Source organism: Chamaea fasciata, unplaced genomic scaffold (genome assembly GCF_029207755.1).
Source record: "Chamaea fasciata isolate MVZ Bird 193981 ecotype frontalis unplaced genomic scaffold, bChaFas1.0.hap1 SCAF_1, whole genome shotgun sequence".
In the NCBI taxonomy this organism is placed as follows: domain Eukaryota; kingdom Metazoa; phylum Chordata; class Aves; order Passeriformes; family Sylviidae; genus Chamaea; species Chamaea fasciata.
This window is the reverse complement of record NW_027094086.1, coordinates 67,426,404-67,444,974: the sequence shown is the minus strand read 5'-3', so window position 1 is coordinate 67,444,974 and position 18,571 is coordinate 67,426,404. Positions and strand designations below refer to the sequence as shown.

The 18,571-nt window shown below is 38.5% G+C and overlaps 1 protein-coding gene across 5 annotated transcripts in view; it reads left to right on the top strand.

Annotated features, from left to right (window-relative positions):
* Positions 1-18,571, top strand: part of FHOD3 (formin homology 2 domain containing 3) — a 374,111-nt gene that overhangs the window by 50,537 nt on the left and 305,003 nt on the right. For all 5 annotated transcript variants that reach the window (XM_066185497.1, XM_066185488.1, XM_066185478.1 and 2 more), the window contains exon 3: positions 3,781-3,845. In XM_066185497.1, coding sequence (XP_066041594.1) covers positions 3,781-3,845 — 65 coding nt within the window. The remainder of the gene's footprint in view (positions 1-3,780; positions 3,846-18,571) is intronic.

Sequence of the window (18,571 nt, the reverse complement as noted above, 5' to 3'; positions counted from 1 at the left end):
TACAAGATACCTTTACTATTTGCCAGTATATGATTTTATTTTCCTTTCTTTTCCTTGATTTGGTGAAACTTTAGAGGGCAAACCTTATGTAACCTGTAGGTTTTTATATAGTTTCACAAGTTAAAAGCAGACTGAAGCTGGGAGCCACTTGCTCTTTACAGCACTCCTCTAAAGTAGAATGAGGAAGGGCATCTGCCGTGCTTTTAGCCCTCTGCAGGGGGAAGTTAAGGTCCATCCTCTGGACTGACATTCTTGCAATCCCTTTACTGCTATTGCCAGTTTGAATTGAAACTTCTAGTATTCATTTTCACATCTAGGCTATCTTTCCAGAATCTTGGCTGGGATCTGAGGGAAAGGATACTTATTAATTTAAATACCCAAACTTCTTTGTGCACAAACAAACTACTTTGTCGTTTTAAAAGGTTTTGCATAATCATACTTTCTAGCACAGCAAATGATTTTTGTCTCCAAGTTATCCCCAAGAATTATCTCTGTCTACAACTGACTGATAATACTAATCTTAATAGATGAAGTCCCTGCTTGGAACAGAGTAAAATGAGAGCCATGGGAATATGCTACTTGAAAACTGCTTTGAGGGTAGGATATGATTGCCTATTACAATCGATTATTAAAAAAAAAAACAAAAAACAAAAAACAACAAAACCAGAGTCACCCCAACAAGATGCATTACTCTTAGTTGCTGTGTTGCCAAATGAATGTGTGTAGTGCTGCATGAAAGGTTCAGATCCAAGTTTGCCTTTATGGGGTAATGTTTTTTAATGTACTTTAAGTATTTCAGAAATAGGAGAGTGTACAGAACCTAGCTAAGAGCAGAGCTTAGACACTCTCTTACCTACATTAACTGAAAAGATCCAAATTGTTTGTGAGCTAAAATCATGACTTGTGATGGCATTGGACTCAGCTTCTCCTTCTGATGGCCTTTTTATGATTCTTATGTCTGTGGCAGATTTTATTATTTGAGCAAATACAATTAAAAATAGTAAGTTTGCTTGTCTGTGCAGCCATAGAGTGTTATTAAAACTGCTACAATTTGTCTGCTGCTGTGGTATAAAACTATAGCTTTTTCCATGGTTGTCAATTATTGTGTAGAAAGCAGAACAGGAGGAGCCCAGAAGGACATAGCATGGCCTTTTGTAGAGTTAACACCTTTAATCTAATGAATTTTCTTTATTGAGTTATTAAGCAGTCACTGGGAAAGTTTGAAAAGTGGTTTTCTACTTTGGTTTTAAAGGATAAAATAATGTGTTTTCAGAATCAGGAGATTGTTTTAAAAGAGGCTAAATTTATTGAATTGAAATATCTAGCCCTTCAGAAGAATAGTAGGAAGTCTGAATGGTTGCCTCTTGAAAGGAAAAAAAAAACGTTGAAGTAGAAAATGTATGTTAATTGATGCATTCTCCTATTTTACAAAGATGAGCTTTGTCAAGGAAATGATTGTGGTCTGTCTTGCTAATGATGCCAGTGAATCTTTGTTGGATATTTACATTAAAAATCCCATTTTTGATACTAACAGTTCTTTAGTATAGGTCTCAGAAGAAGGATGTCATGTCTTAATGAAATAGATTCTCTTAAAATTTCATTTCAAAGTTTCCTTGAAACATTAAGAGGAAGACTGTGTGTTGGTTTCTTTTAATGTGTGCTTTTGGGGTTAGATGGTTATTATTTTGTTTATTAATGCTTTTTTCCCCTCTGTACCCTTAACAACATTCTTGGTATTTTCCTTCTGGTCAAGGAATTGCTTGGCTCAGACAAAGGCTTTACTTCAAAACACGTAACTGTCTGAGACAGTCAATTGAGGTACTATTTTCAAAATGGCATTTAAATCAAGACTTGCAAATGTATAATTGAGTGAAACTATTTGTAATGTGGTACATAAACAATGAAAAAATATAACATTTATAGTCCGTAAGACCGGCACTCAGTGAACTGTTGACCTGTGCTTATTTACTTTAATTTATTAGAGAAATTGAATATAGAAAAAGTTTTGTGTCTTGGTAACTCCAAAGACTAGAAGTTAATCTTATAGCAATAAAGAATCTGATCCCAACACAGATCAACAGAATGCTATGTCAGCACAACATATGAATTTTCCTACTCTTCTACTGCTAAATTTGAGCTACTAAATTAACTCTGTTAAATACTCTTGGATTTTTTTTTAAGTAAATAGTAGCCAGTTGTACTCACTGAAACATATTCTTTTAAAAAAGTCTTATTAATAAAAATATAAGCCTTTGTTAAGAGTAGATTACAAACTTTGTTACATGTCTAGGTTTTGTTTTTAACAAATGAATCTCTTTTGTTGGAAATAGTATTTTCTGCTACTTTGTTTATAATGCAAATGGCCTGTTTATCCCATGGTACCCCCCACTTCCCTGCCCTGATATCATGGCAAGCTTGCTTACAGGTGTGCTTTTTAATACCATTTGGCCAGTAGTTCGTGAGTCTGTGAAATCATGGATGCATTTCAAATTACTTTTTTTTTTTTTTTCCCCCCCCCATTTATTATTGTAACATACTTTCCAGGAAATTGGTATGTGTAGAATCATGGATGTAGTAATTTGCAGAGGTCTTCATTTTGCAAAAGTGTTATTCACATTGCATGATAGTCAAAAGTATTCATCAGGAAATTTTGTAATTTCAGATATTTTATGTGTGACTAGTTTTATTATAATTAGTTGCTGTATGATAAATCTAATATTCCGAAAACCCACAAAATGCCTCTGTAGTGATGATCGTGGTGTGGCCTGGGGGAAGGGGGGAATGCGCTATCATAAGCGAGTCTTCACCTTTTTAATTTCTGGGGCTTCAGGGGTGTTTTCCCACAATAAATTCACTGAATCACAGAATGACTGAGGTAGGAAAGGACCTCTGGAGGTCATCTAGGCCACCTAGAGGCACTTGTCCAGGAATTGCATTTTTAGTTTTAGAGAAAAGAGGTAAAATACGCTGCTGTATAAGCCTAAAAGACGTTTGGCTTTTCTCACCTTCCCACCTTCCATCAGGTGAGCAGGTTTGGGTGCAGAGACAAGATGGTGTCAGTGCCCTCATGCCAGTTTGCAGGTGTAGTACTTAGAAATCAAGAACTGTGCTCTTGTTCAGATTGAAAAAATATAACTAATGGTAATTTGACTGGAAATCAAATGAAGTATTTAGCAGCTAATTACAAAAGTCATTCCATTTAAGCCCAATACGGAACTGAGAGAATGAAGAACTTCAGTTTTGCCTCTTTGCATGAAAAACACAGCTACTTTTCTGCTTTAAAAATCCAGTAGGCTACATAAGCAGGCAGATCTGTGAAAGTGGCAACAACCTCTTGTTTAACCTTGGATTTTCTTTTAATGCTTATTTTTGCCTAACATTACAGTATTTCTGTGAAAACTAAAATGTGCAGTCATCACTTGATACTTCTCTAATACAGTTTTCATTGTGGTGGGCTGTCCTTGCTGAGTGTCCAGATGCCCACCTAGCTGCTCTCTTACTCCCTGTCTCAGCAGAAGGGAGGGGAAATAAAGTAAAAAATCTTGTTTGAGATCAAGATGGAGAGATCACTTAACCGTTGCTATCATAGACAAAACAGTCTTGAGGAAGAAAATTAATTAATTGCAAATTAAAATGGAAGTGAATTATGAAAAACAAAGACAAAAATTTCTAGTGTCTTCCCTTCCCTCCCACCCTTTTTTTCCTAGGCTCAACTTGACTTGTTTATTTCCAGTTCCTCTTCCTCACTATACCTTTAACATTCTTTTCTTCTCTTTTTAGGAGGGGCAAGAAGCACAGCATAATTTTGAGGACCCAACTGTCAGTGAGAGTCCATGCCTGCATTGGTAAGTTAAGTTCCACATGTCTGAATGAGGACAAATAAACAGAATTGATTTCCAAGAAGCAAATCTGGGGAGTGTCAATCAGACCTGGCTGTGTTCCAAATTGACAATTATGACCAATAAATTGATTTTATTATTTCGTTTGTTGCATGCTGAAATTAGGTTGTATTAGCTACACTACCCTTAAAGCATGTTAAACATCACAGGGAAGTATAGTGTTTGAGAGTGAAGTCAGATTGTTGGGTGGTGCTTTGAAAAATCTTCAGTTATCTGTCTTGTCACAGCCTTTGTGTGCACCTGAAAAAGACTGTTCTGGATTAGGAATGGGATCTGAAGAATTGTTGGCTGACAGCTAACTGCTATATTCATATGCCATTTTAATGGCATATGAAGTGTATTACTTCCTGCAGAAGTAATCTACATCTTGCAGACCTTGGCTGCATATTTGTTGTTATCACAGTGTCAATGTCTTAAAAACCCTGGTTAAAACAATGCTATCACAAGGAAAAGTCTATGGAAGTCATAATGTGCGTGACAAAAGAGCTTTAAGGTTGTATGAATGGAGGCTGTGGTCTGGGATGGCGTTATGTTCTCCAGCATTCTACAGAGCAGAATGTTTCACTGAGTGTCAGTGGCAAAGTTAATGCTTGTGTCCTGGTGACAGTATGGCACTTTCTATGAGAGGCTAGTTTAAAAAAAAAAAAAAAAAATAAAAAAAAAATTAAAATCCTGTGTGTCTGTGCCACTGTTGTTTTCAGCTTCTCCACTGTAGATTCAACAGTCGTATATGTTTAACATGTTGTTGGTCTTGCTTCAAGAAATCATAGTTTAAGCCTTGAGAAAAGATATTGTCCTTAAAAGGAGGAGTAGAAAGTCAAAGTTTTGTGTCATTTTTACAGTGACTTTTGGAGGATTCAGGCTTTAAATACAGCTAAACTTTTCCCCCTGCCCCCAGGGTATGTTATGAAGTGGCTTTTCTGTGAGTTTGAACTGAGTATAAGCAACCTACAGAATTCCACAAATACCTCTCATTGAGAAAGATCTCTAGGCTGCCTTGCAGGAACAGTTTCTCTACTACCATTGAGTTGAAGAAGAACAGTAGAGCAAGCATACATGTTAAGTGTTAGAAAAGGAACAGAGATGATGCAAAGTCTAAACTGATTTTATAAATGTGAGTGAAATTAAGAACAGCTTGGAGAAGATTGTTCTTGTTAGGTCTGGAAGTATATTTGGCAAAACAGACCAGTGCAGCAAGACAAGATTTGATAAGTTTCCCGGATTGAGGTTTTATAAAAAGAATTTTCATGTAATTTTTTTTTTCTCCAGAGTGCAGCCGTCGAGGAATTGGAGCACATAAGGTTCTGAGCTTCAACGTGTGGTTGCATTGTTGTTATCTGTTCTCATTCAAGCTTACTGTGGGCAATTAGCCATATTACTATGCATGTATCTTAATTGTTCCTGTATGAAAGTGTAGTCCCTTGTCAGGTGCTGTTGCTCTCTGGCAGCAGTGATGCATTTAGCACTAAGTACAGAGGAAGCCAGGCTGCAAAACTTGCGTCCAGATTTCAAACTCCTATAGAAAGAGGTGTGTTTGGATATGGACTTTTGGCTTGGTGCATTATAGTCAGAAAAGCCAAATGCAAGTTCTGGTTCTAATTTCCATCCCCCCTGCTGAAGTTTAGATTTTTGGGGTTAGTTTTTGTTTCAGCCCCTAGCTTGATGTAATGTAGTTTCTTTTCTCTTATTTTCTTTTTCTTTTTTGCATATCAAGCTTGTCTTATTTTTTGATATGGAATAGTTTGAAAGAGTCAGGGAACATTCTGTGCTTCTTACTACTGGTACTGTTTGCAGAGCTGTGCCTGGCAGTCAAACCTGACACAGGGTAAGAGGGTTATTTCACTGGCACAGTGGCTACTGCTTGTATATGTGTGCACATCAGCAGCCTGTTAACTTCTTTTAAAATGCAAGCATTATGTTTAGATGTTAAAAGATATGTTACATATTTGGAGTAGAAGCCAGGAGCTAGAGGAATCTGAGACAGTGTTACGTGGAGTAAAACTGTCGTGCTTTGGGTGTTTTCTTTCAGTCTTCACAGTCTCCATGGAAAGCATTGTGGTTAGCAATGTTACTGACTCTGCAAAGTCCCCAACAGGTAGCTGGGGCTGCTTTCTGAGAAGGTGTGGTTTGTTATGTAGTGACTTTTCTGCTGAGCCTCCTGTCATATTTGTATTCAGTGTTTTGCTTTCTTCTTAAGAGCTAATAGGTATAAAGAAATAGCTCTCCTGCCATAAACTCTCCCATTTTGAAGTTGCATCAATATTTTTTTACTTCTTTCTAACTCATTGTACTTTTAAATTGTGGGAAATAACAGAAGTGTTTATATTCAGATGCCCAGATAGAGTTTTCCATCATTAGTGACTTCAAATCTCTGGAGAATTCATTTGGCTTCAGTGTCAGAGGATGTATTGACAACAGGCCAATATTTTTGAGACCTGGGAAGACTTAACAAGTCCAATGTCAAGTGGGGTGGAGTTTTTTGGTTTTAAGCAGAACAGGGAAGAAATAATGTTCAATAACTTAGGTGCAGATGTTGTGGTATTTTCTACCCTGTTAAATACGAGTCCCTCTTAAGTACCTTAATTTTATGCATTAATACTTTCTCTTTTTAACTCTCAATTTGAGTTCTTTTCCTATGTACATACTAAGGACTTTCAGCATGGAGGAACAAATTTTCTTTTAAATATTATTCTGTTCTCCCATTTTGACTTAATCCTGAATACATTATCAGGATTAATTAATAGCTAATAATTTTAACTGGCTTTAATACAAACTTCAATATATAGAATGTTTCTTTATATCAAAAGAGCATTGCTGAAACCAGTTCTGTTCAGAGAACATAACTAATTGAAAATTATAGATGTATTTTTGTACTTGTTGATATCTGAAGGCCTTAGTGGAGGAGTCATAGAATTGAGATGGTTGGAAGGAACCTTAAAAGTCATCTAGTTCTAACCTGCTGCTATGGGGAGTGATGCCACCCACTAGAACTGGTTGCTCAGGACCTCTTCCAAGCTGGCCTTCGAGGCTTTCAGTGATCAGGCATCTACAACTTCTCTGTTCCAGTGCCTCACCACCCTCAGAGTAAAGAATTTCTTCTTAACTTCTAATTTAAACCTGTGTTTTCTCAGTTAAGAAGCATTGCCTCTTGTCCTATCACTAGCTGCTCTTCTCTTTTAAAAGGCTGCTTTGATTACTGCATAGCTGCTATAAGGTCTCCTTGAAGCCTTGCCTTGTCCAGGCTGAAGAGTCCCAGTTCTCTCCGTCTTCAGGAGACTGAGAGGTGACTGGAGGGGTGGAACATCTTTGTGCTGCCAGACTGTTCTACCATGTCCATGTCCTTCCTGTGCTGAGGACCCCAGAGCTGGATGCAGTGCTCCAGGTAGGGTCTCACAAGGGCAGAGTAGAGGGGCAGAATCCCCTCACTCACCCTTCTAGCCATGTTTTTGATGCAACCCAGAACATGGTTGGCCTTCTGGGCTCGGAGTGCTCCTTAAATCAGATAGTGTCAATTGTAGGATTTTTTTTCCCACAAGCTTTCAAATCTGACCTTTTATTCAAATCACATTTATTAAAAGTTACTACCCTTGTGGGAAAAGTCTTTTGTGTATTTTTGGCAACCATATGACTTTGCATTTAGTTGTGTCTTAACATTATTTTAGTTTGTATATATTTAACAATTACAGGGCTCAGCTGAACCCTTGACCAAGTCTAATGTAAATGAGAATGTAACTATAGAGAGTGAGCAATAACAATGTCAAAAGGTTTGACCCATGAAACTAAATGGAACATTTTAATCAGAGCAGCATTGTGACAGTGATGTTTTAAAGATCTTTACCAGATTCACTTTTCCTGCAGGAGGACTCGGTTTAACCATTGAGTCCTTGGTTGGCCAGCTCTGTTTGCAGCTTCTGCTTTGTTTGTTCATTGCTTCATGTTGTTTTATTTTTTTTTTTTTTTCTCAAAATCTGGTGCAATCTCTGAGACAAAAGGCACCATTTGCTCTTACATATCTGGACACTGTATTTAGCCCAAGAGAGCCCCATGTCCTCTTCTAAAATGCTTATGCCTGTGATGTTAAATCAGGAGTGTTGCAATCAATGCTGAGAATGATGTTTGGACAGGGATCCGTGACAATGACTTAGAGTGATTCTGCCAAAAGAAGTTTGGTATAAGCTTCAGTTGTTAATACAATGTAATACAAGAAGAATGCAAATAACAAAGGTTGATGTGATTCTGAGTGCATGTATTGACCTGGGATTACTTAGAGTACTGTGGCTTGGAAGGTCAGCAAATGCTGCAAGGAGTTTTTTAAAATTTTACTACCTTTTAGTGTCAGTTTATTATTAAAAAACCCCCCAAAACCCCAAACCAAATAAACCAACATAACCAACCAAAACACAGACCCAGGACCCCCAGTTGGTTTTTAAAATGCTTTTGCACTATAAAATTAGATTTTTTTGTATGATTATATCCCTCTCCGATATTTGTGCCAAGTTTTATTTGCCAATAGATTAAAAATAATTTGCATAGATATTTTTGCATATTACATATCATAGGTTGATCCAGTGAGGCCTCTCAACAGAGTGCAAGTATATTATTGCAAGAGTCTTGCAAAAATATATAATATAGCTTTGGTATTAGTTGTTTTATCCATTTTATAATCCCGTTCTGTTGGCTCTTTCATGTGAGGAGATGCAGAGTTACCTCCGCAGTGGATTAGTCCCAGCTCTGGGATATTAGTGCTGCCGTGCTGCACAGTGGCTCTTTCTAGCCCCTACTGTCAGGGCATCTGTGTTAACCAGCAGTGTTAGCACCAATAACCCAGCCTTTCCATAGAGTTCTTGGGATTATCTTTTGGATATCCCCTTGCTCTTAATATCATTTACAAAATGTAGCCATAAATATTTTCTTGAGCCTGTATTGTTCTGGAGTACCTGAGGGAAGCTGTAAGCTGGTTGTAACCAAGGGGGCTAGTAGAAGCCAGCTGTTTTTATTTGTCCTGTAATAGCTGAACTATGCAACTAGTCCTTTTTTCCATGTACGCATTTCCCTCCTGTTATCCGTTATGTGGACTAGTTGCATGTGTTAGAGCAGATATGATTAGATTCTGCAACTATTTCTGCATCTATTGAACCTTCTGGTAGGACTTGCACCTGAAGCATGTGGAGGGACAAGTTCCGCCCCAGTGGAGCCACAGTGCTTTCACAAAGACAAAGTCTTGTCTTGTGTCTGTAACTGTACCTGGCCCTTTGTTGCAGAGAAGTTGAGATACATGGACCAAAAGGGGGAAAATAAGTGGTTTTTCCTTTTAAGAGTATAGCATTGAAGTGTTGAAAAGTCAGTGCTGTTATGGTTAAGAAAATGTGAAACCATGTTGCATTTTATTCTCTAAAGGCAAAAACACATTCTCTAAGTGTGTGCCTACAACCCATGTTCTTGGTACTGTCTCACATGAGATGCTTCTCCCTGCAAATATCATTACCCCATTTCATCTTTCTGGAATTTGTGCATGTGCTGACTGCTGTAGTAGAGTTTTCATGGACATGGGCAATGTGAAGTTTCTCTAGCTCATGCTTTAAAACCTTGTTGCTTTGTTTTTTTAAAAGGAAATAACATATAGATTTTAAAATAAACAACTTTCTTTTGATAAGAGGGTTTCTGAACACACTAAGAAAAGGAGTCTCATTAAAAAGCTTTCCTAGAGAAAGCTTAACTGTGGGACTGTGAGCTCTTCATTTGGGCAACTAGTGATACATTCCAAAGAAAGAGAGGAACTTTGGGTTGTTTGAAGGACATTTTACAGTTTTATGTTCAGTGCTAGGCATTCCTAATAGAAAACATTTTCAGTTTGAGAGAGGGAACATGTGGAGAGCATTAGCAGTTCAGTAAAACGTGCAACCAATTCGGATTTAATTTAAAGGGAACAAAAGAGGTGCCTTGAGAATTTGTCGGAAGCGCTGTGGTTTTGCCTTCTTTGCACTGATGGTAACAGGAGAGAGAGAGAGAGGTGAGTTGAAATTGCTTTATCGAATATCTTTTTAGCATAATTGGGACCAAAAAGACTGTGATTAATGGATTTAACGGTGCTACACAGGGATCTTGCATGCATTATGGATTTGTAATCATGATATGCTTCCTATGACTCTTGCTGTAACTTGGTAAAAGTCCTGACTTAAATGAAGATAATAAACAACATGCTTATTAGATGTAAACTGACATCACACTAATTGAAAAAACCTGAGAAGGAATGCCAGAACTTGGGGGGGAGTTTTTTAAGGGCTAGGCTTTTTTTAATAGAATAATTTGAGTTCTAGTTAGGGCAGTGCACACAGTACTTACTGGGGCCTGCATCCAGATGTGATTGGAGATATCTGGTTCAGCTCTCTTTGAGTGAAATGTGAAATGGCTGCAAAGGCTGTGATAAAAATACCTTTTTCAGCTTTTAGGATTATTTAAATTTTCTTTCCTGAGAATGTGGAACACAGATGGTCTAAGTAAAATTCCCTGGTTCCCAGATCAGATTACTTTGTGAAAAATCTATCCATGTAAATAACTTGTGGTTTTGCTTTAAAAATGTACACCTCTTTAAATCGAAATGTTAGATTTCTGTTGTACTCCTCATGCACGTTTAGTCAGCCTCCTTTATGGGCATGAACCATGGTACCTCCCCATAACTTGTGATTTTCCTTCTGTTATCACACTGAGAAAGCTCTGGGCCAGTCCTGTAGGATCTCAGAAGCTGTTTGAGGCAAGGGTAGACTTCCAAGGTTTGCCCTGCATATTTGATATAAATTATTACACTTAAAATGGACTCTGTAGCAAGAAGAACCAAGAGGCTGCAGAGCAGCTAATGCCTCCATTAGCAGCACCATTTTCATATTAAAGTGGTAGATTCTTGCATTAGATGGGCTTGTTCCAGATTTGAAAGGACATCTGTGGGGCATGCTGGTGGGATGCTTCTCTTGTCTTGGGAAGCATTGTTTTAAAATGTGAAAGCTTAGCTGACTCAACTTGCACTGGGAAGTGCTGCAGAAATTGAGTGAAATGTATTTGAATTCGGATATCTTCTTTCTGACTTTTTTCTCCAGACAGCTTCCTTTTTTCTTTTTTTTTTTAATATGTAGAAATCTACAAGGAAGATGGAATCTACTTTTGACTCTGAATAGTGAGATTTTAAACAAATCTCACTATTTCTAAGCAAAATAAAAACAACAATAAAATTTCCTCAATCGCCTTCAAAGGTACCATAAAGGAAACCATCTCCTCTTAAAGCCAGGAAGAGAAATTAATATGATACTTTGCTTCCCACTGCCCAACAGAAGTCCATTTAGACTTGTTTCAGATTTTTTTTTTCCTAGAGTATCTATAAAGTATGATATTGTTGATATGTGGAATTTTTGTAAGTTGATATTTTCCCCCTACAATCTTAATATGTCTTCTTGAAGAAAAGTAATTCTGTACAAAAATTTAAACTGTTTATAAATGCTTCTAATGGACTCCTTTGAAAATAACTGGTAACAACAGTTGTATCTATGTCAATGAGGTCAGTGCTATTGATAGCACATCAATAGCTGTTGATAGTTTTCATATAGTTTCCCTTTTTGGCTATTTCCCTCATACATTATAGATATTTGTATTGACAAAGTAGTTCTTCCTCTTATGGTCAGTATTCAGACTGTTGAAGTTGTTTTGCTGTAGACTGAAGTACAGCATGTTTAAACCCTAATTAGAGGGGAAGAAGTTCATATTAAATATCTTCAAATAAATTAGCATTATACTTGGAAAAGAACAGAATTATTTGTTTCCTGCCTCCATGTAAACCTGCTCTATACAAAAGATATAAACCAAACAAGTGATTTGGATTCAGATTTGTTCTCTTGAAACAGTCCAGCACATTCTCATGTTTTAATCTTTACCCTGCAGAACAGTAAAATGAAATTAAGGACATAAACTATGGAAGAGAAATTAGAAGTTATTACTTAAAAGCTGTGGGTTTGGAATAGGAAATATTGGTATTTCCATGTGATGTTGTTTTCACCCCAACTTCTGATTTAGCTTTGTTTGTAATTAAGGCACATGTTTGCTGATTTTGCTGAAGTGGGATTAGGCTAAATATAATTCCATCCTCTCTGAGGTGTGTTCTGAGATGCATGACTTGTACATGTAGTGTAATACAGGGGAAGAAGGGGTGTTAGTCCATAAAAAAAGGAATCATGCTAGTATGGAATGGAAGCTTCTCTCCTCTTCAAAATTAAGCATTATATGTAAGCTTTTTATGCATTATGATGGTTTATTTCATATTAGGTAAAAGAGGAAATGTATATCTGTCACTGAGATGAAAGCTCAAAAGATGCATATTTGAATACTGTCAGACTGATTATCTTTAAAAATGGTGTAGGCAAAATGTACAAACTTATGGTCGATGATGCTGCAAACAAACAGCACTTGCCACTTTTGTGAACTTGATGCAAGTCAGGTATATGAGTATCATATTTCAGCCTGGGCTTATGTTCTTTCAGTCCTTATACTTACTGGAAGGAAAGTTGAATTTTGTTACCGTTTGAAGATCTCACTGTGAAAGGTGATATAAATACATGTGGTTCCATAATGCTGTTCAACTGATTTTTCATATGGTTTAAAAACTTTTTTTCCCCACTATGATATATTAATGATAAATGCACTCTCTCATTATTCAGCAGTCAAGAAATAGTTGCTCTCTGTTGTTGATTTTCATTATGGCATTCAAATAGTGTGTACTGTTCTTTTCTTGCCTTCAGCTATTCTATTCCTCTTTCATTTATATCCTTTTCATCTTTTTCATGTGCAGCTGCTTTTATTTCTGTAGAAATTAAGATGTTTTAATTTGGAAATTTTGTTCTTCTCAATTTATTACTTTCATGGAAGAAATACTTCAGAGACTGAAGAGCTTTAAATAAATAGGTGGCAGAGCACCCTGATGTAATACATGTTGTTTTCTCTAAGACTGTCAAGTGAGATACACCAAATTGACACAGTTTCAAGAATAAAATGCTTACTATCATGAAAAATTATTGTGACAGTACCTCTGGAAGCATTTAGATGAAATTCTCATTTTGGGCTCAGAACATGCCATGGTCAGATGTGGTCATGAGTGGTGGAAAAAGCACCACTGATTTTCATTATGGTTTTGTACTTGTATGAGCTTGATGAAATTGAGGAAATCATGATATCTGTCTGGAAAAGGGAAGGAGAGAAATGGCAATGTTTAATTTGGAATATTATGCAATGCAGAAAATTTGCTTTATTTCACAACTTTTCATGTCTTCAAGTGTTTTTAAGTATGAGCTCTCCTTCTCTGGGCATGGGGGTTTTGTTTGGAGGGGAGGAGAGAGTTTGTTTGGTTTTGGTGTTATATTTTTGGTTGGCTGGATTGATTGGTTTTCTTGTGGTATTTTTTATGTGCAGCATCTGTATTTTAATAATGATAACAGCTTCTTTAAGGCTTTCTTTTCCTTCTTATGGCTCAACCAGGGCCATAAAATTTTAGGCTACCAAAGAGGTAAAGTTACAACCTCTTTATTTAGAACCCCAGCAGTTACTGTGGCTGAGCAGCATGCTATTGTAAGATTTAGGATGTCATAAACTATGTCATTTCATATTTAGCAGTTTGAGATAAGTCTGTTATATATGAAGTTATAGATCAGGTTTCTTTTAACCTTTCAGACATTAAATAGTTAGCTTTGGTCTTTCTATTAAAACATGAAGAGGAGTATGTTGGTAAACTTTGCTTAAAAAAGGCCCTGTTTCTGCAGGTTTATTTCTCCCTGTGGCTGTCCACAAGGTTTATGCATCAGGTTTAAGGGCCAGGATGTCTAAAAACTGGCATATCCAGTTAAATTGTTTCTGTACTGGGGAGTGAAATATAAATGTTGGATGTCTTCCTTCTTCCCATAATCCTAAATTCAGGTTCAACAGATACTTAAAAGCCTAATCAGAATCAAATGCCTGTGGAGACATTTGCTTTCTCCTTCACTTTGTGTGAAATAGAGAAAGCTGAGAGTGTGGAAAGCTTCTTGTCAGGTTGGGCACGGGAGGAGGCCTGGGTCTGATCTCACCTGTGCCCATGGGCTGGGGCTTTCCTCAGCCCTTTCAACAGTAGAGCTTATTCTGTGATACATGGGGGCTGCATGGGCTGTTCCGGGCAGAGAGGATGGTGATGATTCTGGCAGGTCAGCAGCCAGCTGTGACTGCCTTTCTGCTTCTTGCTGCTCAGAGCATGCATGTGTGGTTCCTTGTATCTGCATCAGAAATACATCAGGAGGCTTTCTTACGTTTTTTCCTCCCATGCTCTTATGCTGAAATGCTTTGTGTTGCACTTAGGGAAAACTTGCTGTAGAAAATGTGGGTGTTTTTGCATGAAAGGTCTAACACCATAAATAACCGGAAAACCTTTATCAAATCCCTTACAAGGGAGTTCTGCCATATTATTCTCTTCAAGAACAATATATTAAAACTTACTAATTTTTATTAATACCAATATGTTAAAATTCACAGTTCATTAAAAATGCTTTTGAACTAAAACGAGTGGGTGAGCAAATAAAATCTGCCCCTGCATATTTGCTGGAATAGCCAGGTACTCCTGCAGTGTTCTCAGGGAACAGGGCACAAGGATACTCTGAACGGCTTCTTAAAGCCCATGCTGTGCTTTTGACGCAAGGTGAGTAGAAGTGGTGAATAACATGCCCCTATAGCTACCCTAGACAACACACTCTGGGGCACTCTGGTAGCAGTGACTGAGTCTCCTGGATTTTCACCCTGAAGTTAGTGGTCTGCACATTGCTGTCACCATGGTCTTCCTGTTTTATATCGTGTACTGCAGCTGTTGTGTATGGTCTTCCCTTCTGTACAGTGCATGTTTCAGACTGACATTCAGTCATTTGCTGATCTTTACTAGGACTTTGGGAGGAGTTTTTCTAACCCAACAGCTGTGAGATTGAATCTTTTTGTTTTAAAGCCACTAAAATGTATATAATTTGGTACCAACTAGCAGGACCTAAAGGACCATCTGTGAGTTAGCAGTACCGGTTTGTCTAGCTACCCATTACCTTGCGGTGCTGGATACTGTTTCCAGCTGGCCCCTGGGATTGCTTGTCAGGAAGGCAGGAAGTGGGAGCAATTTAAACACAGAAATTAAATTCCCAGTTTCTAAATTTCTCAGTAGGAAAAGACAAAACAAAAAGCTAAGCAGGAAAACTGCAGGTGCTATGCAGGAAAAGCATTTTTGCAATTGTATCTGTTTTGTGAAGACTGAGAACCGTTAGTCTTACTCTTAAAAAAACAAATAAAAACCTACAGAAAAAAGAGGTCACCCAGGCCTCAAGAGAACCCTCCAGTGCAAAAACCCCTCCAAGTGCAAAAGGAAACAGCATGGATTTAGTTTTTCCCTCATTTCTTTGAGGCAGGTAAGCAGTAAGACCCTTTCAAGCCTTTTTTCAGCTGCCAGGTTGCTTCAAGTCAGGCAGAGTTATTCTTTCTCATATTGCTGAAATTGCTTTCAGCTATGTAGGAAAAACCTGTTTCTAGGTGAAGGTTTACTGCTGTACCACTGCCAGGGTTTTTCTTGTTGTCAGCCTCCCAGTGATGCCAAGAACACTACTCAGCTGCTACATCAGCCACTGGGCCTCCTCTGGCCATGGGGGCAGAGCCAGCCCAGAGGGCACATCCGAGCATCTCAGTCATGGTCCTGCCCTGAATTGCTCTTGCTCCACTGACCATACAGGGAACAGATTTGGGAGAGGAATTTCCTGGTTGAGAGGTATGCATACAGTCTGTTGCCCATTTCTGGTTTCTGTCTTCAGAGTCCTGATAGTCATTCTCTAATGACAGCAGCCTTTTATTGAAGTTTGGTTCCTCGCCAAATTGTGTGAGTATAGTTGAACTGATTTCTTCTAACTAGTTCCCGTCAGGATCTAATACATAATTTGTGTATGTAAATTTACTTGCCGGAATAACTCCTCTGAAGTTCTGCTGGAAAGAAGTTTGTTAAGAGTGAGTAAGATTCAGGAATTCAGGCTGTGAGCTACTTTCATTGGCTCTAAGGCCCATCATATGGACTCAAATGAAGATGGACTCTGCTCTGCACACGTACTGAAAGCTTTGCTAAGACTTAGATATAAATTATCAACATTGGAGCACAAGACTTTCTGGGCAAACCCTTGCCCCAAAAGGTGGTTTGGTGTGAGAGTTGGTTCACTTTATCCTTATGAAAAACCAGTCCTGCACTCAAGTGATGATGCTTTTGGTTAACTTGTACCAGCCAGTTTCTCAGTGATCAGATGTGCAAGTACATGCCTTCCCAGGAGAAGAGGAAAGTTGAGTTTTACTCTGGTCTTTTTTGACATGACTGCCCTCAGAGCCTGCCATGTTATATGCCAAGCTGCAAACTCTTAAAAAGGGGATTTATTTTCATTTTGTGTCTATCCTATTGGTGCCAAAGAGTTACTCTCTGGCATTGCCTGCTCCCTTCTGAGCCTGATGCCCTGCAGCTGGCAGTTCCTGGAGGTGGCTGCTGCCTGCCTGTGCCTCCTGCTGACAGGTGGGTCAGTGTCAGGTGGTCAGGCTGCCCCGGAGCTGCACACATGGCCTGCTGCCTGTCTTGCCTTTGAGGGGCGACTCAGCTCTCCTTCAGCATTCAGCACCCACCTGGAAAGATCTTTCCTGTGTTTCCAAAGAATAATAAGGAAAAGAAGGAAAGATTCACTTTGGGGGCTGTATCTGTACCAGCCTTCTCCCCACTGAAAAAACAAGGGATCTGTTTTCAGGGCAGCTGAATGTCCTGGGCATCTAAATAAGATACCTTATCAGAGGTGGCTGTGGCACAAGTCAGCATTCATCCCTTTTACCCTGTCTTATTAGTAGATAGTGAAACTGTGACTTACACCTGTCAATTTTGCCTTCTTGATATGACAGCCAGCTATGTCCCGGTGACCTCTTCAGGTCTGTCTGTACAGCTGCTGTTTATGTGCTTGCATTTGCAAGGCAACGTTGCTTTTAATTTTTCTTTTTTTCTTACCTCATTGGTAGTGCATGAAATGTATTACTACCCCATTACTTCTTATCAGGGTTAGCTTGTTTTCTTCAGGAAGAAAAACAGTAGCAGAGTTTGGGCGAAGAACCCAAATTCCTATCTGCCCACCATTTCTTTTCATGAATACTCTGGGGTTAAGTAACATCAGAATTATGCAGGGAAACTCTTATATTTACTTTCATCAACTTCTCATTTCAGAATAAAAGTAGCTGTTATGGATGGAGCATTTGCTTGCAGATGTTTGTGTTTGTCATTTTGAGCATCATATCCGAATTGGAAGTTGAGTGTTATAATGTTACAAGGAAGTTTCTTGGCCAGTGTAAATTGGGGTGGATCCCCACCTTCAGCATTCACCCCTTCCTTTGTCTGTCTAAAGCGGTTGCCTGAGCAGTCAGGTCCATCTCTTTCTGTTGGTCTAGTGCTTTTTCAGTAATCCCGTGGTCTTCATGGGGCAGCAGGAAGTGTGTGTGCAAATAAGAACTTGGCATCTTCCCCTGAACCTGAGGCTCCAGAAGCACTGCCTCATGCCTGACAAAGCAGGCAGCTTGCTTGTAGCTTTCAGAGGTTTTAATCAAACTGAACAAAACACATGCTGGGGAACAAGGTGATGTTCGTGTTCTGTGGATTTCTCACATGTGCCCCAAGTGACTGGATTAGTTTTTCCCTTATGAGGTAATTAGGATTATGTTTCTCAGGCTCACTTCTTTAACAGTCCTGGTCTAATATAAGGAGATTAAATTTCTTGGACAAATGGGTTTCCTTGAGAATGGATATTTCTTTTCCATTTTGATTCATAAGACTTTCATTAAAGATGTGCTAGAGAATAGCAGTTTTCTCAATCTTAGCTTTATTTTGTTCCATGTTCTCTTAATTTTTGTAGCTGCCTGGTACTTTAAGTGCTCTGAACTGCATGAGTAGGAAGGCCATACTGTGCTGGTTATGTTCACAGAAAATGAATGAACATCTCTGGACAGCTGCAAAACAAATGCTGGTTAGAGACACTTGGTTCTCTGCTTTCAGCGCTGGAAAATTCCAGCCTAGTTTTGGTTTTTTTTTTTGTTTTTTTTTTTTTTTTTTGGTTGGTGTTGATGTTAGGTGCTGCCTTTCTTTAAATATACTTTCTCTCTGAACATCTCCTGAAACCTGAATACTGTTCCCTTTTTGCAGCTGAGTCACATGTGCAGTAGGAAAAATTTACTGTCTCTTGTCTGGGAACAACTGTGCAGGTAGAAAACAGCTGACAGGCAGGATCTGTGGGAGCTTTCCTTGCTCGAAAGTGAGGTAAAAGCATAAAAGCCTATTCTGTTTTCTAAAGAGGAACCACTTTGTGGTCCCTAGGAACCAAGAAGGAGTAGTACTGTGTCCACCCCTTTCAACATGGGTTTGCGTATTTGGAAAACTAAGAAGGTAGTAATGTAGTGGTAAATAACTCCAGCATCCTCAGGAAGCAGTTATTTGTAGGAAAGTTGTGAACACATGGTCTTGCTGTTGTGCTTTGCCGAAATAAAATAGGCTTGCAAGCACATACAGTGTACAGGTGCAGCGCAAGTAAGTGCACAACTGACTGATGTTATACTGAATGATCAAAAGAAACTATGAAGGT